General features: G+C 35.8%; 1 protein-coding gene across 2 annotated transcripts in view; it reads right to left on the minus strand.

Annotated features, from left to right (window-relative positions):
* The window catches only part of PDE7B (phosphodiesterase 7B), a 310,933-nt gene that overhangs the window by 210,088 nt on the left and 88,787 nt on the right, over window positions 1–12,058 (minus strand). Inside the window, exon 1 of one of the 2 annotated variants that reach the window (XM_012739467.3) lies at window positions 11,408–11,504. In XM_012739467.3, the coding sequence (XP_012594921.1) occupies window positions 11,408–11,489 (82 nt within the window). In that variant the 5' untranslated portion in view covers window positions 11,490–11,504. Of the gene's footprint in view, window positions 1–11,407; window positions 11,505–12,058 lie in introns of those variants that run through there. The other variant, XM_012739466.3, reaches the window with a different exon arrangement.

The raw sequence follows: 12,058 nt of genomic DNA on the forward strand, positions 1-12,058 counted from the left end.
AATACTTGATTTTCTAAAAGAAGACAAAATATTGAGATTTTCTTTTTAGAAAGCTGCTTGACCTGGTAACTCTTTTCCTATATTTACAATACATATTCCTGAAATCCACACATGTGTGTTATATAATTATCACTGAAAAATGAGGATACGGCTATTCACCAATCTCATGGAATTCTATGTCCTATTAGCATTTCTGGCATTATTTTCTTATATTTCAGAATGTCAGGGCCTCTTCTAGAATGAAACCTCCAATTTTCTATTGTAACACATAGAACTAGCGGGGGAGCTCCCAGAATCCAGAATTTAGGTAAAGATAAAATGGCAATGTGCAAGATTTCATAATGTTAACTATTTCATTAAATTATAAGTCAGAAAATTTTAAAAATGTTGACTATGAATCAAATGTATTAAACTCATATATGGTTGACTACCTTAAAGTAGGCAAAACAATTCTATGCATTTGCTTATAATTATGTATAACATATTTTTAGATTTCTGTTAAGATTTTTATTATAAGAAATAATCAGTAGTTTGATAGTATCTATGCTAGGCTCAGAAAAGTTGAACACTTGCTTTAGACCGATGTGAAAGTTTTGGGCTCATGAAGGCTGAGCTTTCGGTACCACCAGTCAGCTACTTCTTTGGAGCAGATCTCCTAGTAAGGTGATACAGTATCTTTTGGTGTATAGATATGACAAAGAAATACTACAGTTAAAAGATACCAATTAATATAATGGGAATCAAATATTTATTTTTTTCATACCTTAAACTTTTCTTCTTATGCATCTTTTCTAATACACATAATTTTGTCTTGCTCTAAAAATTTCTATATCTTGTGAATATTTATAATCTATAAATATTAGAAAACTTTACATATTTATAGTTGGTAATGAAGATGGTTTGAGATTGACAGGTTGGGATCCTCTTAAGCCACCCTGAGTAGTGACACTACATAAATAATTTGTCTGTTTAAAAGATAGAAATTTACCATGAAATATAATCTGTACTCCTTCTAATAAAAAGCCTAACATTGCTTTTGAGTCAAAACTGAAAGTGACATTGTCTCTAGAACATTCTTAAAACATACAGATTGCTGTATGCAAAGGTTCCTAGGCGGACTCATCCTGAGAGCAAGAAGCTTTTGAATGAAATTTGTGGGAGGGGCAATGAGCCAGAGGTGGGTGGCTGAGGAGGAACAGACAGTTTTGTTGTGATTGGCCAAGGTGGGCCCCAGCTCAGGGGACATTGGTACTCCCAGAACTTAAATCGCTTAGCACCTTTGGTCTGCTTCATAAATTGGGAGGTAGATGTAGAGGTATCACCTTTTAGGCCAATACAGGTTAAAAAAAATAGCCCTGTAGAGGTGCCATGAGTGGGGGGGAGAAAGCTAGGGGGGAATACACAACACTACACATTTCTCATACCTTCATTAGAAATTATTTTTCATGTTCCTTTGGAATTTTAAGCCAATGCTGGATGCTAGGTAGGGATAGAAAGATAAATTAAACAGAGACCTATTCCCTTGGAATGTGCAGGCTGAGATGGGGAAATGAAGAAGTATCTCCTATGTACGAGGGAGAGGGATTTGTGAGTTCGCATCAAGGCACTCCTGTGCAGTTGCCTTGGCCAGACATCGGAGGAAGAGGAGGAGGAGGGGGCAGCTAAGGAGAAAAGAGCAGGGAAGAGTCTTCGTGAACAGGGGGCAGTTACTCTTCTGAAATGTGTATTGGTAACACATAGTTTATATTTTCTGTATTTTTTAATTTTAAAGAATGGGCCTTGATATTTTAGTTCACAGTTTCTAACCTCAACTGGTTCCTGAGAACTGCTTCACAATTTTTGTTTTATGTCTCTAGTCAGTTCCTTTCTATTCCCTATAACATTAGTTTTAAATTAACCTATTTCTGGCCAGACACAATGGCTCATGCCTGTAATCCTAGCACTCTGGGAGGCCGAGGCAGGATGATCAATAGAGGTCAGGAGTTTGAGACCAGCCTGAGCAAGAGCAAAACACCATCTCTACAAAAAATGGAAAAATTAGCTGGGTGTGGTGGTAGTGAACCTGTAGTCCAGCTATGTGGGAGACTGAGGCAGGAGGATAGCTTGAACCCGGGAGTTTGAGGTTGCAATGAGCTATGATGATGCCGTTGCACTCTAGTCTTGGCAACAGAGCAAGACTGTCTCAAAAAAAAAAAAATTAATCTATATTTTTATGCTTGTATCTACTACTCCTCTCTTTACTCTCATCAGAGTATGAAGCTTCCTTATTAAAAAGAAGGGAAGTGATTAGATGCAAATCCCCCCAGCTTTGGCCTGCCCCCACCCTGGTGGACATGTCTCCCTCCCTGCTCTTCCTTGTCCATCCTGACAACCTTCTCCCCAGTTGCAGGCTTAAGGCTCACAACTACTCCTTTTTTCTTCAGCCACTTCCTCTCCTCTCTCTTCTCAGCATCAAAACATTCTCCCATCTTTCTCATACTAAGAAATCCTTCCTGACCCCAGGCCTTGATGGGCACTGTCATGCCCCCTGTCTTCCCTTCTCAGACAAGGTTCTTGACAGAGGAGTGTCCGGCTCACTCCCTGCTACTGGGCTACGCCACCCTCCTCCTCCTGCTTTCTGCTGCTCCTGCCCTTGCTGGTGTTACCCTCCAGCTAAGTCCAATGAATGCTTTTTCAGTTTGATCTCATTTGACCTCTACGGTATTTCACACTGTCATTATGCCCTTCCTTCTGGAACTTTCTCCAATTGGCTAAGATGCTAAGATACCATTCTGTCATTTTCCTCTGTCTCTCTGACTACTCATTCTTAGGATCATACCCACTTAGACTTTTTAGGCTGCTGTAGACTCCTCTGGAATCTGCCCAACCCCTCAGACCGATGCTTCCAAGTGCTGTCAGGTGCACCCCCACCTCACTCCTCACCTTCCCTGGGAGATCTCATTGCGGATATGTCATCACCACCACTGATTTGCAGATACCTCTTCTGAGCTCAGGATTCCCTACTACACCATGGGCACCTCAAATTGACTGCGTCGAACACTTTCATTATTTCCTTCCAGTTGCAAATCCCATTCTCTTGTACTCTCCTTTGCAGGGAAGGCAGTACCTCCATTTATTTACTAATATTTCCTACATTCAATTCATTGTAAAGTTCTATTACCCTCTTGAAAAGTCACCTGGTATCTTGTGCCTTCTGTCCTTCCTGACACTGTCTGAGTTCAGACAGAACTCATCATTTCTCACCTGACACCTGCTGCCACTTCCCAGATGGTCTCTCTGTAGTCTTGTCCTATGCGTTCTCTGTCCTGACCAGATGATCTGTCTAAGGTGTATATCTCACCTCGCAGCTCCTCTGCTTCAACATTCTGAAATGGTTTATTGTCCTGTTACAAGGCCTTTCATAATCTGTCCTAACTTTCTCTCTACATTTGATTATCTTATTTCTTTCCTCTTATTCTATCCTCTAGACATAATGACCTTCTTATTGTTTTTCTAATTGGTTCTCTAATTGCTTACATTAAGCTACAGATAATACCAATAGTTCTGGTACCAACACCTTTTGCAGTGGGCTGCCTCCACCCCAACCTCCAGGGCCATCTGCTGCTTCTCTTTGACACTCAGCCTCTTACCACATCTTACAGGAGGCTTTTCCTGATACCACTGCACCCCACCCATACAACGTAGGCCTACCTTATTATGTTTTATCATGCTATGTTGTCTGGGTGGTTGTCCCTGTCCAAATAGATTGGAAGCTTCCTGAGGACAGAAGCCAGACCTTCAATGTCTTTGCATCCCTACTCTGGTACACAATGTGTATGTATAAATGTTTGTTGATCGAACACATTTTCTGAAGTGTAGCTTTGTACGAAGGGTGATAGGTCTCACTGAATGACCTATACTTTCATTCAGTGAAAATAAATTTGAAGCTTCATTCAGCTTCAAAATAAAGCTGATACACTACAAGACTGACACTTCTTCACTTTTGGGTTTAACAGCTTCAGTTCTGATAGTTTGGCCTTTGCTTGTGTTGTTATTCTTCAGATAGCTCTTGTCTGAGCCCTGGCTCCCAGCTGCACTAAAAAAAATGTGGTGTTTTATTACTGTGGAAATGCTGCAACATTCCACGGGAAGCAGTCGTCAAACTAGGAAATATGTTTTCCTTATGCAAAGCAATACTGACTTCCAAATATAAATTTTTAAAAGGCAGTGGGATAATGTAGAATGTCTTTTAAACCATAAAATTCAAAATTAAATAATTTTATGTATATTATAATAAACATGAGAAGACAAAAATTACGGGCTTCTTCCTGTTTTCTCAACACAATGCTCTATCTGCCCGAGAATAAACTGTGGCAATAGGGATTCTATCTTTCTCATTATTATAACAACTTTCAGAGTATTCTAGCAGAGGATTGGGCATACAGTGGTGCTCAACAAACATTTGTTAATCTCTTCCTCCTTGGGGTAGGTTCTAATTGCCTATTTGTAGAAAACTACTATTTCTTGTATTGAAACCTGCAGTAATATGCTTGGGAAGCTGCCAACTAGTTCCTGTAGAAGCTGACCCACAGCCTTGGTTGTGTTAGCAGAGGGTTTTAAATGCTGTTCCGACCTGTCTTTGACACATTTGGGGGGATGCCCTACAGATGATTCTGCTGTTCTCACAAATGCATCAGCATATATCTATATCGAGTTCCTCTTAAGGACTGGATAGCTAGATGTTCAGATGCTGGGTTAGTAAATAAAACTAAGTACCCACTTACCTGTTATTTACATTCTTGTATATATGTACATTGTGAAGCGAGGCTGGGGAACAGCAATTAACAAACAAATATAAAATATGTCATTTGATAATAAGTGCAATGAAAAGTATAACAAGGCAGGGCCCTGTGTGAATGGTGAATATTATGCTTTTACTTTCCTCCCTCTCTTTTGTCCAAGTTGGAAAATATTGTCCAGAGGTCTGATTATTTCAGCATGCATATAGGAAGAGTGAGTTGATGTATCCAAGTGATATGAATGAAGTGCTTTGTAAGGGTAAGTCAAAATTAATTCAAATTCCTAAGGCATTCTAACCTTATTAAAGCAAATTAAGCAACTTAAAAACTTCTATCTTTAAACATAGACCTTACTTTTAAAGTCAAGTGCACATAAAATAGTCCTTACAATAATCTTGCTCTAATAACCCATAATGATAATATGCTTACTACTAAATTGCCAATATGTACTTGAAAATATCTATTCTCTTGAACCAAATTGAGATAGTTTAATATTCAAAATATACCAAAGTTACCAATTTGCATATACAAATAGTACTAATATAAAATGAAGTTCAAAGACTTAAAATAAATTAAGTAATTTGTATTAATGAAATAATACACTTATAGTGCTTCTAAAATTCTACTGAATGATTTAATATTTATTGTCATCTGATCCTCAAAAACCTAATAAGGTAGATAATATTGTTATTATTCCATTTTAGAGAAGAGTAAGCTGAAGTCTACAACCTTTAAGGGATGTACTTGGTATCAGTCATTGGCTGATGCTAGTTCAATGCCCTGTTTTTTCTATTATAGCACAGAGCCCTACTTTGATAACAGATCTTATTTTTTGTTAAAATAGATTGTGCATTAATTTTTAAGAAACAACTTATAGGCCTCAAAAGTGTCTGCATATAAAACTCACAGGCTGAAGCCAGTGATAAAAGCAAAATATTGATATTAAAGAACTCCCAATTTTATTATATGACAAAGTTCCAAAAAAGTGAAAAAATCAATTTTCTGTTATAACAGATGAAAATACTGTCTTATTCTTAAAATAACATACTCTGAGATGTCAAGAGGAAAAGATAGAGCTAACATATATTTTTAAAAAAATCAAACTTAGATTTCAGGTCATTAGATATACATTGAGTTAAATATACATTGGTTAAAATGATTTAATTTAACAACTATCTAGTGAATGGCTGTACTTAATACTATCCAGGAGAAACAAGTTTATAGAGTATTCTGTAATGCCCTATAACTAAATCAAAAATATTCTGTAACTAACTAAATAAAAGAGACCAGAACTCTCTTTTATCTGGTACTTCTGTTCTTTTTGGAGCCAATGATAACTGTCAAGCTCCCTATAATCAGGCCTCAAATTCCTTTCCAATTTATCCTTTCATCCACTTTGTGGCTTGAAATGCTCAGCTGCCCCAGAAACACTTCCCAGTTTTCTTGTTTCTGGGCTTTTGAGAGTGGTCTTGCCTTGAATGCTGCCTCTTTCTCGCCTTTGCGTATCTGAATCCATGTGTTTTCACGTCCCAGCTATATGCACTCTCTCCACCCTTTGAAATCCCAGTACACTTTCTCTTTATTTCATTTATGTCATTCTTCACACTGGAGCTGGTATTGCATATTTTGAGGTTCAAGACTTGAATCTATTGTTGGACTGTGAACCCTCTAAGCACAGAATCTGTGCCCCGTTGGTCTTGGATTCTCAGTGCCTAGCGTACTACCTCTCACATAGTAGGTGCTTTATGCACATCCTGACAATGAATATTGGATGAAGGTCTAGTTCTTCCCTTGAGGCATTACATAATTTTTAAGAAAGTATTTAATATTTTAAAAAATTGTCCTCACAGTTGTATAATGTTTTAGCTTTTCAGTTGCTTTTCTAAACACCATTAATGTCATCAATAAATAATTTATTTTTTACTAGTTTATTTTTATTACTCATTTTTAAATTTTCAATTATTTGTTGTTTATGCATCAATTACTAAACATTTAAATAAGTAAATATTCAGGGCAGATGTCATAACAGGCATCTCCTCACAGAACATCTCATTCTATCACCAGAAAAACCCCTGGGCTAGGAAGGACACATGTTTTTATTTCCACTTTGCAGGAAAACTGTACATTGAATCCTGAAGAGATGAAGCAACTTCTATGAATACAGAGTTAATTTTTCAGAGTTAGGACTACAAAGCAAGCCTCTCTATGCTTATGTTGAGTGTTCATAAAATATTGATTTTATGGTTTTCTGTTACTCTGAAGATTAGCAACCTATTTAAATAATTCATAATAAACTTCAACCAGAAAACAGACTAATAAGAACACTCCCTTCTAAGCTATGACAGGTAAGAAAGTGCATATTGTATGTTCAAATAGTCATGACACCACCAGCATGAAAGGAATGATGCATGAAACAAAAGCAGGGTCACTGAAAATTTCAAATTGGAAAAAAATTAAATCTTGATAAAAAGGATGGAGAAACTGAGCCAACAAAATATCATACATTAGAAATTAAGGCTTACCGTTTGAGGGAATCCCACTCTACCAATAGGGAAAAGAGGAATTAGAAAAAAAGCACCAAACTTGATCTGGAACTCCTTTTTGAAAGTTTTCTTTTCCCAAGATTTATCATTTCACAGAGCAAAGTTAAAAAACGAACTGAGAAGTGAATCAACGTTGATCATTTTACATAACATCTTTAAATACTCTTGGCTCTCTTTACCCAACAGTTTTCATTATACTTCTGAAAAGTAAAATCCTTTTAGTAACTGGCCATACTTCATGCATTAATTATACGATGAGAGATCATTTCTCTGCCACTTCCTTTTTCCTTTAGTATCAGTTATTACACCCAAATAAGGTTCAAGTCTTGCTATACAGTTGTATGTTCTTTGATATAATCATACAAACTTCTGAGGCCAATTTGAACTTGAGAGAAATATGATGGCTAAATTAAAAAAAAATGGCAGGGGGGAGGACAGGGAGGTGGAAATTCTAAACACATTGCCCTTTGCCTGAATGTAAGAAGGAAGCAACATTTGTTACAATTTGGTACTTAAGTTGATCATGCACATTTGCCCTCTCTACACAATCGCTAAGGAATAAACAGTTAACACTCAGTTTAGCTGGCTCTGCAGCACACCCTGTTTCCCTTCATATTCAACATGAACTATCCTCCTGAAGCCAGAAATGATTCCCTGCAAGACCCATATATGACAGTAATTTGCTCCCACTTAAAACTACATTGAATTCAGTGCTTCAGAGTAACTAACTCACGGTGAATTTTACACTTACGTCTCATTTAACAGAATGAATCAGAAGTGTGATTTTCGGTGAGGGTGGTTTATTCATGGAACTTGTGAGGTAGACAACTCAAAGCACAAAAACTACACTTTTCAGAATGATCTGGGGACCCACCAGTGCAAAAGAAGGAAGCTGCAAAGGGAGTCCCTGGCTAGTGACCCTCTTCCATATTCCATCTCAACTGTGCTGAAACCAGAGCAGAGCTAGGATCCAGGCAGGCACCAAAACACGGAGTGTGGGTGGGCAGGGGGAAGGATCTCATGGGGAGAGAGCCAAGGGCTTGACAATTTAAAGATGACGATATCTCGGGTTGGCTCCCGTCAGGGATCTCAATATTGAGGGTGGCATAAAGTTCAGAGGTGAAGTTTTGGAAATGCAGTCTCTATATATTTGGTTTTCTTGTTTGGAGGTTTTGATTTACTCATAAAATATTATAAAATTACCTACAAAAATACCATCTACATTCATGGTTGGCAACACTTATAAAGCATAATGGTTCTTTAAAACATTAGAGACTCCTTATCCTTTGCTATGGGAGGTGTAAAGTTTTCTCAAAAAATGCTCCAGGAAACCATAAGGACATGATCTTAGGTTCCTCTTAAATGAGGCAGCAAACTAATCCCTAAGACAATGGTGAAGAGGTGCTTTTTTGTTGTGTTAATATAGATGTTCTTTCTTGAAGAAATAAAAGATGTGATCTGTTTTAGTGACATGTATTCATAATGAATTTCTCTTGTTTAAATGAAGAAACTATTCAACTTTACTTCTTATCATCTTATTCTGTATTGCTGTGAAATAGCAGCCCTTGGGCTTTAGGTAGATGTATGCTAACGACAGGTGGATCCATGTGTATTGGTGGATTCATCATAATTTTGTTTTGTTATTCTTCTATCTGGGATTTTAAAAGACTTTACAAATGTTTGAATTAATAGTTGCAGCAATTTTAAGTCTTCTGAGATGTAAGCTCCTGCAGAAGACAACTTTTACTATAAGAGTAACTCAAGCTCACTAGGCATAGGATTGTCTGTGAACACCCAATAATTATTTACTATTTATTTTAAAGGTAAAATGTACATTTGTTATTCATATGTGTCCTCAAACTAATAAAAATTTTCATTCTCATGTTTCCTTTATATTATTTAGTTCTGTATCACTGAGAAAAATGAGAATCTAACAAACTAATGAAAGCTATAAGGTTAATAACCACTAGCAGTTTAATTAATACCCTGCTATTGCCAAGGATATCTATTTTGAAAGAGAGGGCATCTCTTAATTTACTTAGAATAAATAATCTAATTATGTAGGTGCTTAAGATGGATTTCACCTGCCACTATTAAGTGTTCAATTAATTATAATTATTATGACAGTAGTAGCAATATAAAATGGATTTATATAAATATATTTCTAATTTTAGAATGTTGCATAATTTGATGAATTCATTAAGGACATATTTGTTGGTCAGGAATGCCTTCTTGCAGGTATATAAACCATACCATAATAACATAGAAAAGTTGGAAAGATGACTGACCTTATTTTAAGTGAAGTCAAGTCTTTAAGCAGTAGTAGACCATCTATGGCTATCCTTCTCCTACCTATAAACTAATCAAGAAACTTCAAGGGAGTTAGGACCCAGAAACATTTGGTCAAAATAGATGCTGTGCTTATGTGCTAAAAAACATCATGAATTAAAAATGGATTCAAGTAACCAGATCAGATGATAGCTATAATCAAATAATATTTTAGTGGTATTAAGTTACCTGTAGTGTCAGACCATTTGTCTCAATTTCTTTATTTTTAAAATGAGGATAACAATAGCAATCACATCTTGTTATTGTGAAAATTAAATGAGTTAACTGATGAATAGATTTGATGTGGTGGTGAGATAGTTCCTAAATCCAAGGTTGGAAGATAGAGTTTGACAAAATAATTATTTTCTGTTTCCAACTTTTTCTATCTACCTTTTAATCTATTATCCATCTATCTATCTATCTATCTATCTATCTATCTATCTATCTATCTATCTATCTATCTATCTAGTATCCTGAAGTGTTAGCATTTTAAAAGCATTTTCATGGTTAAGGGAAAGGAATGAAGAAATATTCGGGATTTGAAATGAGTATATATATGCTATGTTATGTTCATTGTTCATGAGCTTCCAGTAAAATGTTCATTTTCCAATGGATGTGTTATTATATAGCCACCATTTTAATTAAAGTAAAAGCATGAGAACTGCAACAGAGAAGTTTAGAAAATAGTAAAGAAGATAAGAAAAGAACAGAAGGCTAGGAAAATATGGTGTCTGTTTTTTGTTTGTTTTTTTAAATCATAAGCAAACTCTCATTATTTGTTACATGATTATCTTAAATTATAAATTACCAAGATCTTTCTCTGCCTCTATTTATCTTGTTGTCTACTTTTGGGTCATCTCACCAATAATCTAGGCAGCCAAATGAGGTGGTCAGAGTAAATTAAAGAAGCTAACATGAACCATTTTATTTGTTTATGAATGTGGTTCAAGGTTAGAATGGACAGGGGTGAAATTTTGGTGAAAATAAAATTTAAGAATTATTTTTATTTATCCATGCTATTGTTTGTTCTATTACTATAATTAATTGAAAGTTCATTAGATATAGCTTAGCAGCTTAAATATGATCTAAACACCAGACATACAATTTTACGGTTTAGAAACTTTCATAACATAATCTGAACTATTTCTCTTTGTGTTAAGTGTGTCACTTTTATTCTCTATAGTTTTTCTAACCTATAAAATGAGGAAGATACTAATACCAACTTCATTACCTAACAGAATAGTACATATTAAGAGTTTGTGAAAGACATTAGTGATATATCATCTCATAAGAATGAATGATTATTCATTACAATGTTGCTCTTTTGTTACAAGTGCAGTATGGGTAATTATTGTGCTGACTTCAGATTACTGTAGTTCAAAAATACATTTCTCCCAGGCATTATAAGTAAGGGCTTTGTGCTATGATGCAAATATTTAATAGTTTACTTATCTATCTTACCATCCCTGGTTTAGGAATTACAATGTGAGTTTTCTTACCTTTTCATCACAGGTTTCTGAATACAAAGCACTTAATTCTACGTTATGATGATGATACAAGAAAAATTTTGGAAGACCCAAGACCTTTTTTCATCATCAAATATTCCACATATAAATGTGTTACCGCTGTCTATAAACCCATAAAAACCTATAAGCCTCCTCAAAATGGAACAAGAGGTAGTCAATAAGGCAACCGAGCAGCAGAAACTCCATATGACATCAGCATGCTTAATATATTTAAAACAAGAAGTCTTCTTACCTATCATGCAAACACATTTGGCATTCTGATCAGAGTTCTCAAACAAGATTTCGCCACACCTCTGAAATAGAAAGGTAGCCATAGTTATTTTAAGATTTCATATCTGGATTCCCAAGGCAACCTGACATTACCATGACATTATGCTATTCCTCTTGTTTTCATTGGTTACCTAAGTCTAGGGACTTAAATTATAAACAGGAGACTTTCCTGGTAGTAAAATATTTGAGGGGTAAGTTGGGATAGATTTTTCCTGCATGTGGAATGCCCCTGCCTATAGCTGATTCTATGTGCTCCTATGAGAAGTAATGGCTATAGATGTACTTGGTTTCTAACAGTTTCTATTTCAGTGGAAAATATACCATCTATTTTAGGCCCAATAATCTGAGGTTAATTACTCTCAAAGTTGGTCCTTTTTCAGCACCTATATTATTCTAAACTACCCATTGTGAAATCAAGTACAGGTTTTATTAAGCACAAAGCTAGGTGGCCTCTACTGTAATTACTCGAACTTGGGAGGAAAAACAAATAAAAAAATGATGAAAAACTTGCACTCATAATGCTTTTCCTGAACCCACATACTCATGAAAATATCAACTTTCCTATCTATACCTTAGTTTTAACTTGGCCTGTTAAAACTTTTATGCAAGGCAA

The sequence above is a fragment of the Microcebus murinus genome, chromosome 5 (genome assembly GCF_040939455.1).
Source record: "Microcebus murinus isolate Inina chromosome 5, M.murinus_Inina_mat1.0, whole genome shotgun sequence".
NCBI classification, from domain to species: domain Eukaryota; kingdom Metazoa; phylum Chordata; class Mammalia; order Primates; family Cheirogaleidae; genus Microcebus; species Microcebus murinus.